Source organism: Acipenser ruthenus, chromosome 10, assembly GCF_902713425.1.
Source record: "Acipenser ruthenus chromosome 10, fAciRut3.2 maternal haplotype, whole genome shotgun sequence".
Classification (NCBI taxonomy): domain Eukaryota; kingdom Metazoa; phylum Chordata; class Actinopteri; order Acipenseriformes; family Acipenseridae; genus Acipenser; species Acipenser ruthenus.
In genome coordinates, this window is record NC_081198.1 from 34,254,264 (window position 1) to 34,274,616 (window position 20,353).

The window sequence follows — 20,353 nt, forward strand, 5'->3', positions numbered from 1 at the left end:
CTAGCCAAGGCTTTACTCTGTCTTGCCTCCTATAGGCACCAGTTACTTTGTAACTGTTTTCAGTTTATATGTAGCTTTTGTGTTTTAATTATTTGCATATCCTAAATTAATATGTGAAGAACTTAAGGATTCTGTGCACAAAATTAAGGGAGACCAGTGATGACAGATGAGGTAAGTGATTATATATATATATATATATATATATATATATATATAATTTTTTTTTTTTTTTTTGAGGGGGGGCAAGCAGTTGAAGCTGTATAGCATGTTCTGCGATCTGATATCCATTTCGTGTACAGTAGTTGAAGCACTACAACAAATTGGTCACATCTTGGTTAATGGTTACTATAAATTAGACACATTTTAGTAGAATGATTTGTGGAAGTTGTATTTTAAAATGAGCTGCATGGGTCAGGTTAAGTTTAACAAATGATTGTCTGCATAATGAAATAGAGAAGGTCTAGCCACCTTGGACCTTGCACAAAAAAAGGAAACGCCACTTGTATTTATTGTACCCTATGTCTTTTAAACAATGTGACCGGTGAGCAAATAATCTGTCGGATTTATAGTATTGTATATTTGTTTTAATATGTGTGCTTGTTAATGACCATTACTTGTATACAGACATTGTCCTAACAAAGATGCGATTTCAACACAAATACCAAGATGGTCCTGGCATCCAAAACTTTCTTGCTGGAAGAATATATTTTAAAAACAAACATCAATACAGAATGAAAATAAAATGTGGGGGGTGGGGTGGGAATGGGGGTGGGAACCCAAAACATTGATTTGTGAATATGAAAAAATCCAGTAACTTCTGAACATTACAGCCATCTCCAGGACTGTAACTGTTTACAATTAACTTTAAAAATGGCAAGTGTAGTGATGAAAATAATGAGAAATCATGTATTTTATAATCGTTTTGTAAACACATTGGTTGTCATTACAGTCCTGTTGACCTTTTAAAATTTTTAAAATGGTTTTCAAACATGTCTCGAAGTACAGCTGATTCCCTACAGCAGGGATCTCCAGCCCTGGTCCTGGAGAGCCCCAATCCTGCAGGTTTTCTAGGTGTCTCTTACATCATCAATGGCTAAAGATCTGGAACACCTGTTAATCTGGACTAATTAATCCAATAATTGGTGCAATTAAGTAACCGAGAGCCCAGTTGAAACGAAAACCAAAACACCCGTAGCTCTCCAGGACCAGAGTTGGAGACCCCTGCCCTACTGTGTAGCCATTACCACATGGAACAAATGCAGTTTTTGTTTCCCAGTGTTACAGGGACCTGCTGATTTGGTTACATTCTGGTGTGTCTGCTGTACTTGGAGAGAAAACATGTTTGCAAGCCCATCATTAGATGCTTTTAATTTTTTAATTTTTTGGGGGATGTGAATAAAACCATTGTATCAAAACAGATTTTAAACAATAAAATGATGCGTTAGTTAGAACTGATATTTCAGCCCCCAGTACCAAGTTGTTTGTTCTGAAGCTAATTTAGTGAAGGGAAATGAATTAAACACAGGAGTAGTATTTAATACTTTTTAATAATTTTTTTTTCAAATCTACCCCAAAACCAAATAAATGTCAAAGCCGTGTAATGTTGGTGTTTCTGAACAAGAAGTTTTCAGTCATTCAAACTCTTTAATGCACCTGGTCTTCTCCTGTTATGATCTAGAGCGATGGCCAAAGGTTTTGCATCACCCTGTAGCATTAACTAATTTTGCTTCATAAAGTCAAAAGAAACCTGCTGAATAATGTTACATTAACATATTGACTTGCATACCGCTTTGCAGTTTTCCATATACTTAACGAGACACTGACAAATTGAAAAATGTGACCTTATGATACTGTGCTACTATTATGGCTTCCAGAAGACTTTTGCGATTATCAGTTTGTAGTTTCACATGATGCTAAATAAAAAATTATAATAATTCTGTTCATATAGTGGTGGTGGTGATGGTTTATTCATTTTATTATTTTTTTTGTCTAAAATTCTAGGTGTTGCAAAACTTTTGGCCATAGCTGTAAAATCTGACATTTGGGTAAAGTACGTGATTCAACTTTTATTTCTAGCAATAGTGGGCACTAGAATGTCAGGCATGTCGATAGATTTTCTACATAATGTAAAGGTAGTCCCAGATCTGTGATGGCACCCAAAACTCCTGCTAAATACAGGAGCACTCCTCTGCAATCATATTGGGAAGTGTTTCGTACTTGAAGGAATATCCACCGTCGGAGGTTGTACGAAATTTAAGAGACTTCATGGTACCCGGCACAGGAGCACAGCACTGCTTGATCCCAAGGAAGGTGGTCATGTGTTCCCTGCTGGAGCAATTCCCATGGCAGTAGTGGAAAGTGAATGCCCTTGGGTGGACGATCCAGTTGTCCCAGCCCAGTTCCTCAAAGGAGATATTGAGTGCCATGCGGTGGCAGTCGTTGTATACAGGCTGCTCTTGGGCTGGCTTTTGCAGGAGGTCAATAGCAGAAGGAGACCATGGAACAGAGGACCTCCTTGATCGCTCTGGGCTTTTTGGTAGCATGTGGAATTGAAGAAAGGGGGTCTTGTCGGGCTCAGAGTGGCAGCCGCAATTCGGACAACGCACCTGGAGAACGAAAGGCCCATCTGATAGAAGGGGATGGATATGCCTCTTGATGTGGTAGATGGACCACCCATCTGGAGATCTCTTTTCTGGGTGTTTTGCTGCCTCTTCTAACTGCTGGTGAGAGGTGAGAATGAAGACCGGTGCTGATATGTTTCCTTCCTGCAGTTCGGTCACGTTCCCTCCAGAGTAGAACCAGAAGTGAGCCAAGGTGACTATGCGCTCCAGTGTGTATCCAGAGGGCTGAAAGTAGTAGGTAAAGTGGCCAGCTCCCTCTGTTGGGGGGAGGTCAGAACTGAAAACACAAGTGGAATCTGAGGAAAGAAGAGATACAGGTCAGGATTGTTTATGCGCAAAGGTGTATGGTGTTTATGTTATATATATATATATATATATATATATATATATATATATATATATATATATATATATATATAATATATATATATATATATATATATATATATATAAATTGCTTCCTGTAAGATCACTTCGCTGCTGTAGGTCATATGGCAATTAATAAATAAAAAATAAATAAAAAAATTCAATCATGTTCTTAAGTCCCTTATTTTCTGTACTTTTATTTCACACTTTCATTTTGAATTGGATATATACCTATTTGTCATGCATTGTAGATTAACTCAAGAAGTTGGCAACAGTCCTATGTGTATCAGTGGGAGTTGTATGCTTCAGACAGGATCCTAATATGGTACCTGCTACATAGAGACTGAATCTAAATCGTTGTTGCAGGAAAATGGACATGAATATGTTTTTCTATTTGAAGTTTTTACCCCTTTTTTAATTATTATTTTTAAACAACAAACTGTATGGCACAATATGATTCTAGGAGCAGCAAGACAGTTTTTTGGTTTGTCTGAAAACACAGCAATATCATAAGATTATATCTTTCAAGCCTGTTACCTGAATTTGTTTTTTAAAAAAAAAAAAAACTGAATATGAATTTGAGAAACTGATTACTAAGTTTTAAGTAATGCACTTGCAGGTGAAAAAGCTTGTTATAGCAGGACATCCATACCTGATACCTGTATGTTATAGGACCATGGGAATATTCTTAATTATCAGGATTTGAGTTTGTCAATTTTTAGAGGCCCTAGGGGTAGCTATACCCTGTTCACACAACTAAATAATGCATAATCCTCATTTGAATGGCAATAGCATGATTTTCAACGTGTGCACATTATTTAGATCTAGGGAGATCCTTCGCCAAATGAGTAATTATATGTGAAACTTACAGGGGTGGTTTCACAGATCCTGATTGACACTAATTTTGGACTACCGTATCCAAGTTAAAATAAAGTAGTCCAAGATTTGGGTTAATTACAGTCTGAAATCTTAAGGTAGGGTATTCCCTATTCATCCACCATTAAATACATTAGTAAGGTCCCAAACTATTCACTATTGCCACAGGTTAATATCCCTAGTTCTATAGCTAAGGTACTGTAAAAATGTACGTTTTAATTCTAAAATTGAAGAAAAAAAAAACATTTTAACTTAGCAGACACAAATTGGTGTTAAACGTTATATTGTGCAGTCTTAAACTATTGAAATCTGTCAATGCAGGTTTCAGAGCAGTGTAGTAACAGCCAAAATGGTAGAACCTCATTATGAACACCGAACATATTAAATGACTGGTCAACCAAACACCTCACTTTAGTCGAAGTATGCAATCACTCAACCATGAGTGCAATGTAACCTGATAGGTACTACTATAAGCGGCGTGCTGGTCATGAAGAAAGCTAAATTACTGTACCAACAAATGTAATCCAACAAATGTGAGGCAAATTTCAAAGCAAGTACAGGCAATTTTACTAGGAACATTTTCATTTTAAACCAAGCACAAATTCCCTCCCCCCCACCCCCCAAGCCAAAGGAGGCTGAATGACTGTGCAAGCTGCATGCATGCATTTTGTTTGAAATAAATTAAAAACAAATAGTATGTTAACCCATGTTTTTCTGGACGTTTTAAATCTGTGTTTCTGCTACAGTTACAATTCCAATGGTAAGTTAAATTTTGTATAGTCCTATTTTTAAAGCCTACTAAACCATAACAATGAGTATTGCATTACTGTGCTATATCCTTGTATTAGTCGCCAAATTGAGGTAGCAGATAGCAGGTGTACACATTTATTAAAGTCACTGAAAACTCATTTTCAGAGTTAGACATTTCAGACTTAAGAACAACCTCCATTCCTAAGCTGTTTGTAACCGAGGTTCTACTGTATAAATATAGTATACTACTGCAGCAAAAAAACACTTCATCTTAATACGGAGAAGGCTCCAAAGTTTTGTGTTCTACACAATTGAGCTATTGTACTGTATAGAATGTACATTAAAACAGGGTCTCCAAAGCAGTTGTCTATAGACTGACCAGTGCTGGGGAACAGGATGACCTGTGAGGTGTCCAGCTGAGATCTTCTCCTCTCTGTCAGTGTTGCCCTGCCCCATTGAGTGGAGGCTCTGTGTTGGGTAAGCCCCAGTTTTCGCTGGTGGTGGGACTGTGCACTGGGTGGCTCCTCCAGTCTCAAGCTCTCCAGCAGTCGCTCTTTGAACCACCCTAGTACAACACTCGTGGGTGGATCCTCATCGTTGGGTCCGCAGGCTTGGGTCCACAGTGGAACGCAGAGAGCTACAAGCAGCAATGGGGCTGGCAGGAGCATTGTGAATAAACTGGGCTTCTCCAACGGATAACCAGGCTTCAGAAGGGTGATAGTCTTCCTGGTAATCAATAAACTCAATTCAGTCTTCTTTCATTTGAGGGCTCTTTAGTAATTCTACTAGGAATGCAAGTTGACTTCAATTTATTGTTTTAATCAAATATGCAGGTTTGTAGGTAGCTCAGTAGATCTTTTATTAGCTCTGTCTTGGGTTGAGTCGTGCTTTACCGTGACTCTGTTTTACAAGGTTCTCATAAGCTGTGTTGATTTTTCAGTTGCTCAGTATGTCCTGTTCTCTCTTGTTATCACTGCAGGCTTTTTTTGACCATGCCCTGTCTCAGCTGTATGAATACTATCAGTAGTCGTGCTTTTTACTGTGTGGGTTTTTTTGAGATCTGTAGAATGTTTCCATTTTATTTTTTTTTAGTTTTTTTCAGTCCAATGAAAATGGTCTGCCCTGTTCTTCTTATAAAAATGTGGCCAAGATTAAATTAGTTTTATTCAAACTTTTTTTAAGATTACTTTTTTTGTAATCAAAAGTAGATTTTTTTACGGGGCTAGGTTTGCTGTAAGGTAGATTATTAGTTGATAAAAAACATAATTTGGCACAATCATCATTCTGCATCCTATGTAAGCCACAATTTTGTTAATTTTAACATTTTTCCCACTTAACATCCATTTTTTTTATTATGTAAGCACCATCTTTGAACAATATCTTTTAATATTTACCTCATGCCATAATGCCAAAAACAATACTGAAGTTGTTTAAAGATGGTGCTTGCATTAAAATGGATACATATAAGAAAAATGACCCAATTTACACCCCATATACATTTCATATGCTCCATATATACAGAATGTACAGCTGCAATATCATTTTAATCTCCTACAGAACATGAGGGTGGGTATAACATTAAAGGAAGGAAATGGCAGTTCTGTTCTCCGTGAAACCCACATCATAATCATAATTAATGCATAACTATATCTATAATTATCATGCCTCTCCATGAAGGAGTCAATTCCCATAACAACTTCAATTTTAATGCTTACTGTCAGAACAGCACGAAAGAATGTCAAAATGTATAATGTTCCATAGCGAGAGCTGTATTTAAAGCAAAGTACCAGATTAAAGGCCTTGTATATCAATTGGGAGAGTTATCTCAGTAATTACACTCCATAGGAAGGCAGTGTGAAGAAAACAGAATTTCACTTGCATTCTTCAAACCCCCCCCCCCCCCCTGTTCTATTCTCCAGTTCTTAGGCTTGGTAATTAGGAGGATGGCTAGGCTGGGCATTTGTAAATGAACTAAATCAGAAAGTTTCGGTGTCACTTCAATTGGATTTAGTTAAGAAGGTAATGACAGGTGGAGTTAACAGGAGTTCATACCAATAATCTGGCAAAATACAATAAGCATAAAAACATGTGTTGATGTAACAAATATGGCTGATCATAATAGTACCAGGTATTGCTTTGATTGCTCTCTTAAAATATTTTAAATGTAGAATACTGCACTGTACATGAACAACATAAGAAAGCTTTGATACCCATTGCAGTGTTGTGTTTTACTACATTGTCCGTACTGTACTTTGTCTAAACATTTCAATAATGTAGAGCAACTTGCATGAGTAAAGCTTCTGATCTTATTCTTGTATTTCCCAAAGAGATATTATGTAGGATGGAAAGCAGTTGTATAACAGTCATAGTAACCACAGTGTGTGACAACAGCCATAGTGACATTGACCCCTATTATGTTCTGACCATGACGTTGTAGGTATAATACGTTCATCAACATATTGGACTTCACGTTTTAAACAACACTTCAAAATGTTATCAAGTTGTAACAAAACTGGCTTTTAACTAATGGAAATGTATAGTATTTGTAAGACGTCATTTGAAATTGTCCGATGCCATGTATACAGACTAGCTGTACTTTTGGGTTTAAAGTAATTGTAACCAACAATATAGTTCCATAAAACCTCTCTGCCATGCATTACAAAGGGTTCAGATGTGCAGTTTTGAAAGAAACACATGTGATTGCAAACTTGTATTTTTATTTGAATCTGGTACTAGCTCATACTACACTGGGTTAAATGAATTTATTTTTGCAAGCCATGCTGCTATGTGCTCCTTTCAAAGCTGCACATTTTGAGATCTTTGTAGCTAATGGAAATTTAATATGGCTATGAAATTAGTTTGTTTTCTACAATTATAAAGTGCTAAAATGGCTTGAGTCATTAGCAAATAGTACAACAGTGTAAACATTTTCAGAAGCCGTTGCAGTATTTTTGACATTGCAGTACTGTGTAATGGTACTATGTGCTACAATTGCCTCTCTGTACAGAACCATTGCACTGCTATTGAAGATCACTGATTCGAGGTAATCCTGCAGTCAATGCAGTAACCAAGAACACTCCGCAGAGCAACCAATAGGGTTCCACCACGGCTTCAGTGAACTGCCACCTGCTCAGCATCATCACACAACTATGGAAACCAGAAACCAGGCTTTACAAGTCATGCAGACGATTTGAGTAAGTATGCAACCTACATATCACTATGTAGGTACTAAAAGAAACTAATAGAATTATTTGACAAAGTATTTATACCATAAGAATTTCTGCATATCTTTATATTAAGGATAAGTATTATAATTTGACATACAGGATAATGTGGTGTTTTACATCAGGGTTGTATTGCCACTGTTTGACCAAACTGTATTGTCAACTACCCACAATAGCCTCTGATGCCATAACTTATTGCAGGGTTACCCATGTAATTTAAAAAAAAGTATAACTGGGTTCTATATAAGCATACAGTAGCACCAAATGTTATTCAGATAGTTGCCATAGCTGTATACATCCTTGCTGCAGTGTAACACACTTAAAACACGCCTTTATAAATAGCAAGGCCAATTAATAAATGTTCACTCGTTATTTAATTGGTTATAAATTAAGTTTTTTTGACAAGTCATTATCTTTAGATCTACACTTTTGTTAACTTGTTATGATAACTCCCAGTATAAGTAGTTCTTCCTCTCGCACATTCTTTTTTTACTGGCCTGCTTTTCACTTGTTTGATTTCTAAAATAAAGCCATACCACTGGTCTCTCAGAGGGGGAACTGAAGGAGGAATTTTCAAGGCATCTCATTAACACTGGTGCTGATAACTAAGAAACACAATTACTGCCTATAATATGATAATTTTTCAGTACTATAGAGACTAAACCAGTCTAATAATAACCAATAACCCTTTAACTATACCTAATAAGCACTGGTATAAATAAAAAATAACAAACTTGCATTTTGAAGGGTAACTGAATATTTTTGCTACAACTGTAATTCTGCTTCTGTACTGTGTAATTCTTGACCCTATTGCAGGTGTCTAGGCCAGGGACTGCAATAAAACAAACTGGACCCCTGCTACAACACACAGCTTTAAAAGTAGAGAGAGGCTTCGGAAATATTGCCTGCTACCCTTGCACTTGGTCTCCCATAAGATCGCAAAACCATTTCAAGGTGTTTTTTATTTAATATGTCTGTTTTATATCATAAGCAAAACAATGAGGCCTGTTTTATCTGAACTCGGCCTAGAGAGGCAGTCAGCTTCCAACTGCTCTCTTGGGCAAGAATCCAACCTGAAATAAATGTGCATGCAAAGATGTGCTTATAAATGTCACACATGTAATTTACTGCTCTGATCAATAGGAAAACCAGCCCACTGGTCCCAATGTGGTTCTGTAGTGGCCCTTTCTCTAACTTACTGGGTGCCTGGCAATCACCAGAATGGCAACTCTGTACAAAAGGCATGTGAACACAGATGCAACCTTGGCACCTCCGCTTGATAAAGAAATGCTTCTTTTACAATTTAGAACAATTCAAATGTTTTTGAAAAGCTGCTGCCATTTGACCTTGAAGCCCAGAGGGTTAAAGAGTTAGACAGTCTGGTCTGTGATATACAAAATGTTTTGGCGTTCAGCTCAGATTTAAAATACTTTTAAGGTAGTTTCAAGACACGGTGTCTTTCCCAGCCGTCAGATCTAACCACAAGACTACACTGTCACCCAGTACTCATGATAAGGAGGCAGGAAGGTGGGGTGTAACTGTTAATTGCCATTTCTTATTCTATACTGTTCAGTGTATGCTGTAGAGAAGTTATGGCTATCAGCTTTTTTTGTGATACTGATGGCTCTAATTTAGAATTTTCAGCTATGGTGGGAGGTGTATGTCACTGACATACTTGGTATGGTTTGAGTTTAAATGAACAGCAGAAGGCTTGATGGCACCTCCATTAGTTTTATACTGATGTAGTGAGGTATTTTTAGAATTGTTTCTGTTATTGGTTAAAAATATGCTGTGAGGTCTGGCTTTTGAAGATGCCCTCAGTAAATAAAAATCTCTTAATTCCTGTTAATTTCTCATAGTATTCCAAGATTTAAGGATGCAAGATGGATCAAATGTGCTTTTTTAAACAAGTAAATACATGCACTTCGAAGTTAGGACATAATGTGCAGTTAAGCTGAGTATTTAAACAGTACGAGATGTGTACTGATTCCAAATTGTATGTAATGATGGCAGAGTGTTTGGCTTCCCATATTGAGCTGGCAAATCCCTGCTGAAATGTAAAAAGATACTTGTGTGCCGCCCCCTGGGAGCTCCTGTCTACTGCCGGCAATAGAATAGCTTGGACTCGAACCGGCGACTTTCAGGCTATAGGGCGCATCCTGCACTCCATTCAGAGTGTCTTTACCAGATGTGCCACTCGGGAGCCCCAAATATGCTGTATTTTAATTGAGATCTCATACATGTTTTTTATTTTTTATTTTTAAAAGATTTACCAGCAAAGTATTTTATATTTTGACCCATTTCAGTGTTCGTGGAGACAACCATACTGCAGCCTATTTTTAGGTTTTAAGTAATAAAACATAGTTCAGACTACCATAATTTAACTTTTAAGTGTACAAATGGTCTAATTCAATTTTCATCATATATATTATAAAGTTAGAATCCTTTTTTGTATTTCACTGTAACCTGATTATTAATTTATTTAAACAGATTTTTTTTTTACTAAATTTCAGAAGTGTAAGAAATCAAGGAAATTAAGGTGCCCCAATTTTAGAACTGACCATTGTATGTATTTAAATTATTTTTCAGAGTGAACTATTCAAAAGTAAGGATTGGGTACAAGTGACGATGGTGATGTGACTCCATCCACATCTTTGCCTGGTAAGGACCTGCAATGAAATATCGCATTACTTGGTTCCTATTTAGCAAAATTATCTATACTAATCTTGTTCTAACTTCAAGCAGGGATTTTACAGAGTCGTAATTGTTTGCTTATTGTTTAAATGTCAATGATACGTCAAAATGGCACCAATCACGCTGTCTGCTGTACCCTCTATTAATAATGATACACAGATTCATGAAATAGGCTTGTACAGGGGTCATAACTCTGGAACATTTTACACTCAATGATTTATTTATTTGATGCATTAGGAGTGGTGAGTTACTGTGTTAATAGTATGATCTTCACCTACCAACACTAGTGCACTGCAGACAGTCGGGCAGCAGTGTGGAGTAGTGGTTAGGGCTCTGGACTCTTGACCGGAGGGTCGTGGGTTCAATCCCTGGTAGGGGACACTGCTGCTGTACCCTTGAGCAAGGTACTTTACCTAGATTGCTCCAGTAAAAACCCAGCTGTATAAATGGGTAATTGTATGTAAAAAAAAATAAATAAATAAATAATGTGATATCTTGTAACAACTGTAAGTCGCCCTGGATAAGGGCGTCTGCTAAGAAATAAATAATAATAATAATAATAATAATAATAATAATCGGTGTCTTGAGTCTAAATGTCACTAGAGGGCGACAGTTTTCTGTCTAGACAGCAGGACTGTCAGATTTCAGTGTTATGCCAACTTGCCCTTACATGGTACGGTAATATTGTCTGGAGGGCCTGTTTCTGTACTGTGTGTATTGTATCCTCTCTTCCTGGGTCATCCTTATAAATGTACTGCAGTTTGCCTAAAATAACTGTGTAGTAAAACATACAAGTCTTAAACCACCGATTTTTAAGAATGTGTTGTGAAAACCATGGTTCGCACAGTAAATATATTTTTGAAGCATGGGAAAATCATGTTAAACTGTAAAATTACAAAAGGCCCTTATTGCAAGGTTACTGTATTGAAAACAAGGTATAGTAATTAATGCAGTTCATATATAGTATGGCTTAGAGAAACCTGTCAATTACCTAAAAATAAAATAATAAATAATATAATATATATATGGCTTGATTCATGCGTCCTTCACAAAGACAAATCTGCCCGATTCCAGCCTTGCTGAAGCACCCCCAGATGAGTCCAATTTTCAGCTTTGCCCAACACCTGGTCGTCTAATGGTTAGACGGAGACCTGGAGAGGCCTACAAGCCACAGCGCCTCGCACCCACTGTGAAATGTGGCGGAGGATCGGTGATGATCTGGGGGTGCTTCAGCAAGGCTGGAATCGGGCAGCTTTGGCATGAATCAAGCCAAGTACAAGGTTGTCCTGGAAGAAAACTTGCTTCCTTCTGCTCTGACAATGTTCCCCAACTCTGGGGATTGGTTTTTCCAGCAGGACAATGCTTCATGCCACACAGCCAGGTCAATCAAGGTGTGGATGGAGGACCACCAGATCAAGACCCTGCCATGGCCAGCCCAATCTCCAGACCTGAACCCCATTGAAAACCTCTGGAATGTGATCAAGAGGAAGATGGATGGTCATAAGCCATCAAACAAAGCCGAGTTGCTTGAATTTTTGCGCCAGGAGTGGCATAAAGTCACCCAACATCAATGTGAAAGACTGGTGGAGAGCATGCCAAGACGCATGAAAGCTGTGCTTGAAAATCAGGGTTATTCCACCAAATATTGATTTCTGAACTCTTCCTAAGTTAAAACATTAGTATTGTGTTGTTCAAAAATGAATATGAACTTATTTTCTTTGCATTATTCGAGGTCTGACAACACTGCATCTTTTTTGTTATTTTGACCAGTTGTCATTTTCTGCAAATAAATGCTCTAAATGACAGTATTTTTATTTGGAATTTGGGAGAAATGTTGTCAGTAGTTTATAGAATAAAACAAAAATGTTCATTTTACCCAAACACATACCTATAAATAGTAAAACCAGAGAAACTGATAATTTTGCAGTGGTCTCTTAATTTTTTCCAGAGCTGTATATATATATATATATATATATATATATATATATATATATATATATATATATATATATATATATATCCGTACATACACATTAATTAACTTAGGATGTCTGTCTGAATACATTCTGGTATCACTGCATCTATAACAATCAGGACAACTGGAATCTAGCGTTTCTACTGTAAAGACTCAACTGGTCCCTATTATGAGGACACTGTTCATTGCCTGAAAATGACCCTCACAATAAAATAATGTTCCCTTCCATTAGACTCCTGGACTTGGATGTCATTGACCTAGACATTGGGCCAGTTCAGGAAGGGGTGAGTAAAAAGAGGGTGATGTAGAGTCTACTTCAGGCAGGTGCAGAACTGACCAGCAGACGATTTATTAGTAAGCAGGAGAGAATTTCTGTAATTGTCATATAATGCACATGCTTGTAAATGATACATTTTGTAGTTACCGCAGACATTTATTTTACAATCACGATGAATGCTTATTTTACAATCGGAGCATACATACGGTACATGTTAATCTTGGCATACAGTACATTCATTTTTTTAATATGACACTGACACACACTAAATCAAGCTGGTAGAGGGCCATCTTTTGTCTGAGGATGTTTCTCCTGCAGCAGATTTATGCCTAACCTATATACTTGGAGTATTTTGGGGGGATGGAGCCGGGACTCCTCCCTTGTGTCATCCCGCTAAAGTATCTGTCAGTCAACCTTTAATTACCTGTCAGTCACCCTATTTAAACAGTAGCCAGCTTCCTAATTCTCGTCTTGCTTTTCAGTTTCCTCCATTCTCACTTCCTCCTCCACTTTGCGGAGTCACCTCAGCAACGGTCCCCTCTGGGGCCAAGTGAAGGTCACTTCCCAACCTTAGAGGCCGACTACGTCGTCTCGCCCTCCGAGAGGAAGCTTCCTGCTGGTCAGAGGGGACCCCCGGCCAAAAAACAGAATTTCATTTTCCATTCTCCTGCTTAAATCTATTTAATTACACTCGTGCCAGTCTCCCCCTTCGGAGAGCAAGCTTGTTCCCAACTTTCGAGCTAGTCATTGACTCAGCTTATCGAAGGTGACTCTTACAGCTGGGGGGGAGGGAGGGGGTGGGAAGAGACCCCTGGCCCTCTGTGTGTTTATTTCTTTATTCTTTTTTCCAGCACTTTAGTTCTCCCTGCATAGATCGGCTTTCCGTGCGGCCTTGGAGCGTCAGCCGAGTGACCTCTCTCGATTTTAGAGGACAACAGTTTCCCTTTCTCTAAATTTAAGGCAAATAAATTGAAATATCTGAATTGAGTCTTCCCTAACGTTAATCAATAAAACCCTAGCCACCCTAGACAACAAATGAAATCCCTCAATGCACGAAAAGGAATTAAGAAAAAATTGCAAACTAAATTTCTTAATGCATTTAACATTTTTTTAAATGTTCCCAACCCGTTCTGCACAGTGGATACACTCCCCCTTTGCCTCCCCTGAATGCTACCGACATACATTTTTATTGCTGCTACAGGTCTACTGAGAGCTACTACTTTGGATAATTAAAAAAGACCCATTTTATATTATATTTATATTTGTATTATCATGCATTAACAAACCACAGACTGGTATTATATTATGGTATGTTATAAATCATACAATAATATAAATCAGACTGCCTGTGCTGGATTTGCACCCAGGTGATCAGGTGGGTTGCACTAAGGCCCAGGGGGTTAAAGTAACCAAGTTGGACACTGTGGCAGGCGGCACCTGATACTGTTCAATTTAACTTTGAACGCTCCTGGTTGGCGTCTATCTTTGACAAGTGAAATTAGAACACAGTATCTACCCCCCCCCCCCCCCACCCCCCCACCCCCCTTTCTCTTACACACAACTCCTCTGAGCTGGTTGGTTGGTTGGTTGGTTGATAAGGATAGGGTAGGATGGGAAGAGCACTGAATGGGTTCACAGTCCCAAGATTGAGAGCCATCAGTGAGCAGCTGTCACTTCAAGGCTTAGGGGGCTCAGCAATCGCCTCCCAAGGGATTCAGCAGTGAGAGCGAGAGAGAGGGGGCACTCCAGGAAAGCAGGGCACCGACTGACTTTACAAAGAAAAGAAAACAGTAAAACAGTCTGAAACAGTAACCAAGACACCACTGGACTCTCCCTGGTCCCTTAAGAGCTTGAAGAGCTGTGCAGAAGGGTGGAAAGCAGAACCATTCGCTCCTAAAAGGCAAAGAGCAGAGAAGCTGTTAATGCAACATGATCCTGACTTGAACTAAAAATATCATCAAGGGACAGGCTTGGATCTACTTAACTGGCTAAAGATTACATCTTTTTGTTTTGTTTCTTTCCTTTTAATTACTCTAATTAGACTTTCCAGGGATTTAACAAGGTATTCCAAAAGCATCTGGCACTGCCGACTGTGTGCTTGAGGTCAGATTTCATGTAAAAGCTTGCTTTTAAAGTTGTGGAATAGTTTTGAAATATTATATTTAAAAAATTTAAATAAAAGGTGTATGTAATTAGGATTAAGATCTGATTGGCAGAAGTCAAATCTGAAACAATGCTGTTGTAATTTCACAAAGAAAAATCTGGCAACGGATTAGATAAGAAAAAAAAAATTGTAATACCAGAACATTTTTATTTATTTATTTATTTATTTTTTAGTGGAAAAGAAAAAGAAACAAAATAAGATTTGGTATGCTGGTGAATTTGTTATTGATTTTACACAGAAAAAAATCGAAATTTTAGGAAAAACAGAAAAATCCAAATATGGAATACAATTTCAAGGATTAGAAAAAACTGAAACAGATCTTTCTGAAGGAGAAAGATTAATTTAGGGTAAAAGATACAAGTTAATGACTGTATAGGAATTAAAGACCTGCATTAAATCACACACACACACCAGCCATGCGCAAAGCACAAGTTAAAATGACCCTTAAGAAGCCTGAGGAAGAGGCAGCATGGGGTAGGCTAGGTGCGGCACCCCCTAGTCCTAAAATTCCATCGAAACGTGCCAAAGTGCTTGTGGATCCGGCAGTGCAAGAGCTGCGTGGCTCCGGAGAATACCCCTACAAAACTGCACCACTGTTTATCAGAAAAATGAAGAATGCTGCTGTGGGAACTGGGTGCGATATCCGGCTGAAGGTAACCGTAGCGGGAGATCCACAGCCGGCCCTCTACTGGTACCACAATGAAAGGCAACTGGCCATGGATAACCAGGAATACGGAGGTCTGTGGATCAGGGACTGCAAGCTCAGTGACGCCGGGCTCTACACCTGCATAGCGACCAACCCATTAGGAGAGGCCCGGACCAGCGGTGTACTAGCGGTCATGGACCTGGAGGATGGTAAATAAAAAAATACTGACTTCCTTAAATATATGCTAACCACTGCTTTAAAATCCGTTTTATTCGCTTTATTTACATTACTGGACCCTTTTTAGTGTGCTAAGAATCCTTCGGGTCTTTTACACTAATCCAGAATATGCAGATATTTCAAATAGAAAGTAGCAGCACTGTAACCGATTGCTGTGGGTCAGGTGATTGCAGGAAAACCAATGGAGTGGGTTTCACTACAGCACATGAAGTGATTAGGTACCAGGAAGCAACGTTATCTATGGTGTTGCCTTTCAAATATTTGAATTTTCCAAATGGAAGTACAAAATGCCTAAAAGATCTTCAAGGTGAAAAAACAGATTTTAAAACCTTGGTTAGCACCCCTTTTAATTGTGTTTCTTAGTTACAGCAAAATTGCATGTTTAAGTTGGTCTTCATGCCAGTATGACCCTATTCCTATTAAATCAGTGGGACCTATATTTTATGTGTGGTGTTGGGATTACGTAGACACAAAAAAAACTGCAGTGGCACCAATAAATTATTCAGAACTCTATACTGGAGCCCAATTGTGTTGCATATTGCACACTGTGTCTCTGCATGAAGTAGTACAACTACTTCATGCAGTATATTTTATCAGCCATGAATATTTCACATGATGCTTGCCTTATAAATAGCTTGAGAGATTTATTCATGTGACATTAAAGAGTTATTTTTTTCATTATTGTTTTTAGTAAGGCGCTTCACCTTATGTTGTATCTGACATAGTTCAACACTTTTTAGTGTTCAATTATGTATGGATATTGAAACTTGTGCAAGATCCATATTTGCCCTTTAAGTTCTCTGGAATAAAGTTTTGGGTCTGGAGACCTTGTTTGGATTGTCTTCTCTGCCATCTGTATGCAAATAAACAGGCATTAAAACTGCAAAGTTTAGATGCACATGCAATGTGTGGTTTCATTCACCATTGTGTTTTAAAGAGCCTGAAGACCAGTATCTTCATTGTTCCATTGTTACTGTTGTGAAATACAATTTGTACACCATGCATTACACCATGCTGCACCATTTTTCTGTTCTAAAACTTTTTTCCAGTGAAGTTGGAAATTAGGTAATCGAAGTCAAGATGAAACATAAATATACAATAAATATATTTCAAAAATATATTTTAAAACATATATTGAAATATAAAAAATAGCCGCAAAAATATATTGAAATACATTAAAAAATATATATAATTTATATATGGAAGCATGCTTTGAATTATGTTCCCTTTATATTTCATTTTACAAACATTTTATATATTTAAATATATTTTAGACATACATTGACATATATTTACAAATATATCTCAACATATAGTATGAAATATAAGGAAACATATTTCAAAGTACGCTTCCATATACTTTGAAATATGTTGAGAATATATGTCAAAAATATATTTTTAAATATATAAAATGTCCGTAAAATGAAATAAGGGAACACAATTCAAAGTATGCTTCCATATACTTTGAAACATATCAAATTACATATTTTTACAATATTTTCTAACTTATTGTAACATTACTGCTACACATGCGTTCTACCCAGAAGTGATGACCGATTCAACAGAGTTAAATCAACCAAGTTTTATTCATCCAACCTATACAGCTGCAGAGCTTAACACAGGTCAGGGCATTCCACACACAGTGGGGAATGACATGGGGGGGGGGGTGCGAGGAGGTCACACCAAACGACTCACACACACTATATGAAAACACATCACACACCCCAGACAGGACCGGACCGTGGTACATGAGGGCTTAGGTCAGCCAGGGTGTCCTCGGCTCACTGCGCACCAGCGACCCCTGTAGTCTGGCCGGGCGCCTGCGGGCTTGCCTGTAAGCTACCCAGAGCTTTGTTGTCCTCCGACGCTGCAGCTCTGGGTTGGCTGCATGGCGGGCCTGCAGAGTGAAAAGAAGCGGTCGGTTGGCGGTACACGCTTCAGAGGACAGCGTGTGTTCGTCTTCGCCGCTCCCGAGTCAGCGCAGGGGTGGTAGCGGTGAGCTGAGCCTGAAATACAATTGGATAATTCAAATTGGGAGAAAAACTGAGTAAAATAAAACTTGTGCTAGTTTAGAAACCTGGCTGAAGCATTAGAAACTCAGGTAAAACATTATTTGCACAACATATATATATATATATATATATATATATTTCTAGTAACAGTGATGAATACTGTCTTCTCAAACAGCAGGAGGGACCAAGTGAGGAAATTTGTTTACTCATTTTGACAGTTAATTAATTAATTAGAGCTGATTATGAATGATGTGGCTGCATTTAAGACTTGAACATAACTGTAAACAGCACAGAAGAAGGGAGGGAGTGTGGAGAGATACAGTATATTCCAGAAGTAGTCTGTAAGATAAGAAAAGGGCGAGAGTATTTCACTTCAATTAAATCTGGAACATAACCACTATATCAACAAGCAAGTGTATAGGTTATTATACTAGTTTTGTAACTTAAATAGTGCAAATTACACTTCAGAGTATCCACCACGTACAGCGCTAAATGTGTTTACTGTTGGCTGATCACTCTTATCGACTTACAGTGCTATGTTTTTTTCTCCACTGAACTTATTTGGTAGATCACTTGTTTTGTAGGATGTAGGTGATTACATTTAGTTTTTATTTGATTGTATTGTATATTTCATTATTTTATATTGTAGTGCTCATGAAAGGGACAGTGACATTGGATACGGTCAGGCATTGTGTACACTTCATCACAATTAAGCGAGCACCAGCACTCAAGGGTTATTTCTGAATACATCTGTTAAGCTAAGAACATATTCACACTGATAGGGATGTGGAAAATACAAATGTATAGTGTATAACTGATTACCTGATTTTAAAACCTGCTGAATATTCGAACATGAAATGCTGTGCTAGACTTTAGCAATATCATTTTATTATGTCTCAGTCCTAAGATTCTAGGTGATGCTACATTTTTGGCCAAAGCTATACATCTAAATTTAAACTTTAAAAATTTTAATTTTGTAGAGACTGTCTAACAAAGCAACCATGGGGGGCACCATTTGGTACAGACAGCCCCTTACAAAGTTTGCAATGGCATTGCTAAAAGCCATAGTAAAACAGATTTAAAGCATGGGGACGCACGGCAAAGCACAGTAAATGCATACAGTATATTAACTGCAACACTACTACATACTGTAGTAACAATTTACAATACCTAATTAATACCTATATCAATGTTTTACCATTGTAAACCATATAAATCTCTGAGTTATGAGAAGGAGCATTTAACTTCACTGTACTGAATAGTTATTGCTAGTTTAATACCATTACCATTTTACTCAGTGAATGATGTCTTTTCACTTCAACATAGGGCCTAGTATTGTGGGGTCGTGGAGTCTTTGTAGGAATGCTATACATAGTATACATTTACTGTTATTTCTGTATATTCACTTTTTGATATTAGAAATAATATAACTGGGACATCTAGAAAAATCAGTTTCAGAAAAGCCTAAGACACGAGAATACTATTCAGGGTATTTGCTTCAGAGACAAAAGTAAGCATGGTGAAAAGGCAGACGTAACCCATATTGATTTAAAAAAAAAAAGCAAGCACTATTCAGTAAATAACCCAAAAAATGAGTCTTAACTGATAAGCAGGTGCAGCACACTCCTTTGAATTGAATGCTTGCCTCCAAATTGACTGACCTTGGGGATTGGGTCATGAACGTCATGTGTAAGCCTTTTACTATAAAGAGCAGGTGTATAGCGTCGAGTGATGCTTTTGTTTGCTCCTGTATCCTGGATGTTACTATTGTTGCAGCCAGGCATAGACAAACAGACAGCATGTGTACTCAGATTGGCTTCACTGTGCTTTGCATGCAAGCTCTGCTTTTACAACTAAAATAGACACAATCATGCTAAACTGGCTGATATGTACAAGAAAAACTTAAATGTCGGTGAGGCGCCTGTTCAAGCACAAACAGTGTGTGCACGATGATTTCTTCATCCTGTCTGTACCCAATCCTAAACGACAGTGTTTTTATTGTGCTGTTTGTTTTGTGCTGGCTGACATTGCACTAGTCTTGAAACCACTCATTTAGATGCAATCCACTTCAGGTTGGTCTGTTTTTAAATGAGCCAGACCGTTTTGATAATTTTCCGTGCAAGTATAGAAGTCATGCAATTACCACATAGTTTCACGGTCTGTTTCCTTCAGTAATTGCTTCTTTCATTCTGTGCATTTGTTGAACTCAAAATGTAAAGGTACTGTTTTTAGAATTGTGCATGTTGGGCTATAATAACCTTCTGAACGAGACATTTGTGGGGGCTTTACTTTATTAAATAAATTGTTGGGACTGCATTGTGGTTTTTGTTGTTGTTTATATTGTGGGAAACCTCAAGTACACTTCCATGTTTAGTAGAAATAAATTTGACATTGTTCAGGTGATTTTACTGTCGTAATCCAGCAGTTTGTGAGAAATGAAGATGGCATTAGGGCAATACACACTTTATTTATCCTAACTGAACACACATTAACCAAAGTGTATCTTTCTTA

The 20,353-nt window shown here is 37.8% G+C and overlaps 2 protein-coding genes and 1 long non-coding RNA gene across 6 annotated transcripts in view; 2 read left to right on the forward strand and 1 right to left on the reverse strand.

Annotated features, from left to right (window-relative positions):
• Nucleotides 1–1,413: 1,413 nt before the first annotated feature.
• LOC117407103 (inhibin alpha chain-like) lies at nucleotides 1,414–5,523 on the reverse strand. The gene is made up of 2 exons (XM_034011740.3): nucleotides 4,993–5,523; nucleotides 1,414–2,917 (listed from the first exon to the last, which is right to left on the reverse strand). Exons 1-2 carry the CDS (start codon nucleotides 5,279–5,281, stop codon nucleotides 2,169–2,171), a joined length of 1,038 nt encoding a protein of 345 aa, XP_033867631.1. The 5' UTR covers nucleotides 5,282–5,523; the 3' UTR covers nucleotides 1,414–2,168.
• On the forward strand, nucleotides 5,262–13,540 carry LOC131738172 (uncharacterized). The gene is made up of 6 exons (XR_009329714.1): nucleotides 5,262–5,342; nucleotides 7,621–7,807; nucleotides 8,654–8,791; nucleotides 10,427–10,498; nucleotides 12,739–12,790; nucleotides 13,266–13,540. It is a non-coding gene; the product is annotated as an uncharacterized LOC131738172 (long non-coding RNA).
• Nucleotides 13,541–14,381: 841 nt separating this feature from the next.
• LOC117412271 (striated muscle-specific serine/threonine-protein kinase-like) overlaps nucleotides 14,382–20,353 on the forward strand; it is a 118,319-nt gene continuing 112,347 nt past the window's right edge. For 2 of the 4 annotated variants that reach the window (XM_034020514.3, XM_059032068.1), the window contains exon 1: nucleotides 14,382–15,802. In XM_034020514.3, the coding sequence (XP_033876405.2) occupies nucleotides 15,364–15,802 (439 nt within the window). In that variant the 5' untranslated portion in view covers nucleotides 14,382–15,363. The remainder of the gene's footprint in view (nucleotides 15,803–20,353) is intronic. The other 2 variants (XM_059032065.1, XM_034020486.3) reach the window with 2 other exon arrangements.

Coding starts and splice junctions, on each gene's coding strand:
- LOC117407103 (XM_034011740.3), bottom strand. CDS start 5,281: ATGCTCCTGCCAGCCCCATTGCTGCTTGTAGCTCTCTGCGTTCCACTG. Junction 2,918..4,992: donor CATCCTGTTCCCCAGCACTG/GTCAGTCTATAG, acceptor TTCTTTCCTCAG/ATTCCACTTGTGTTTTCAGT.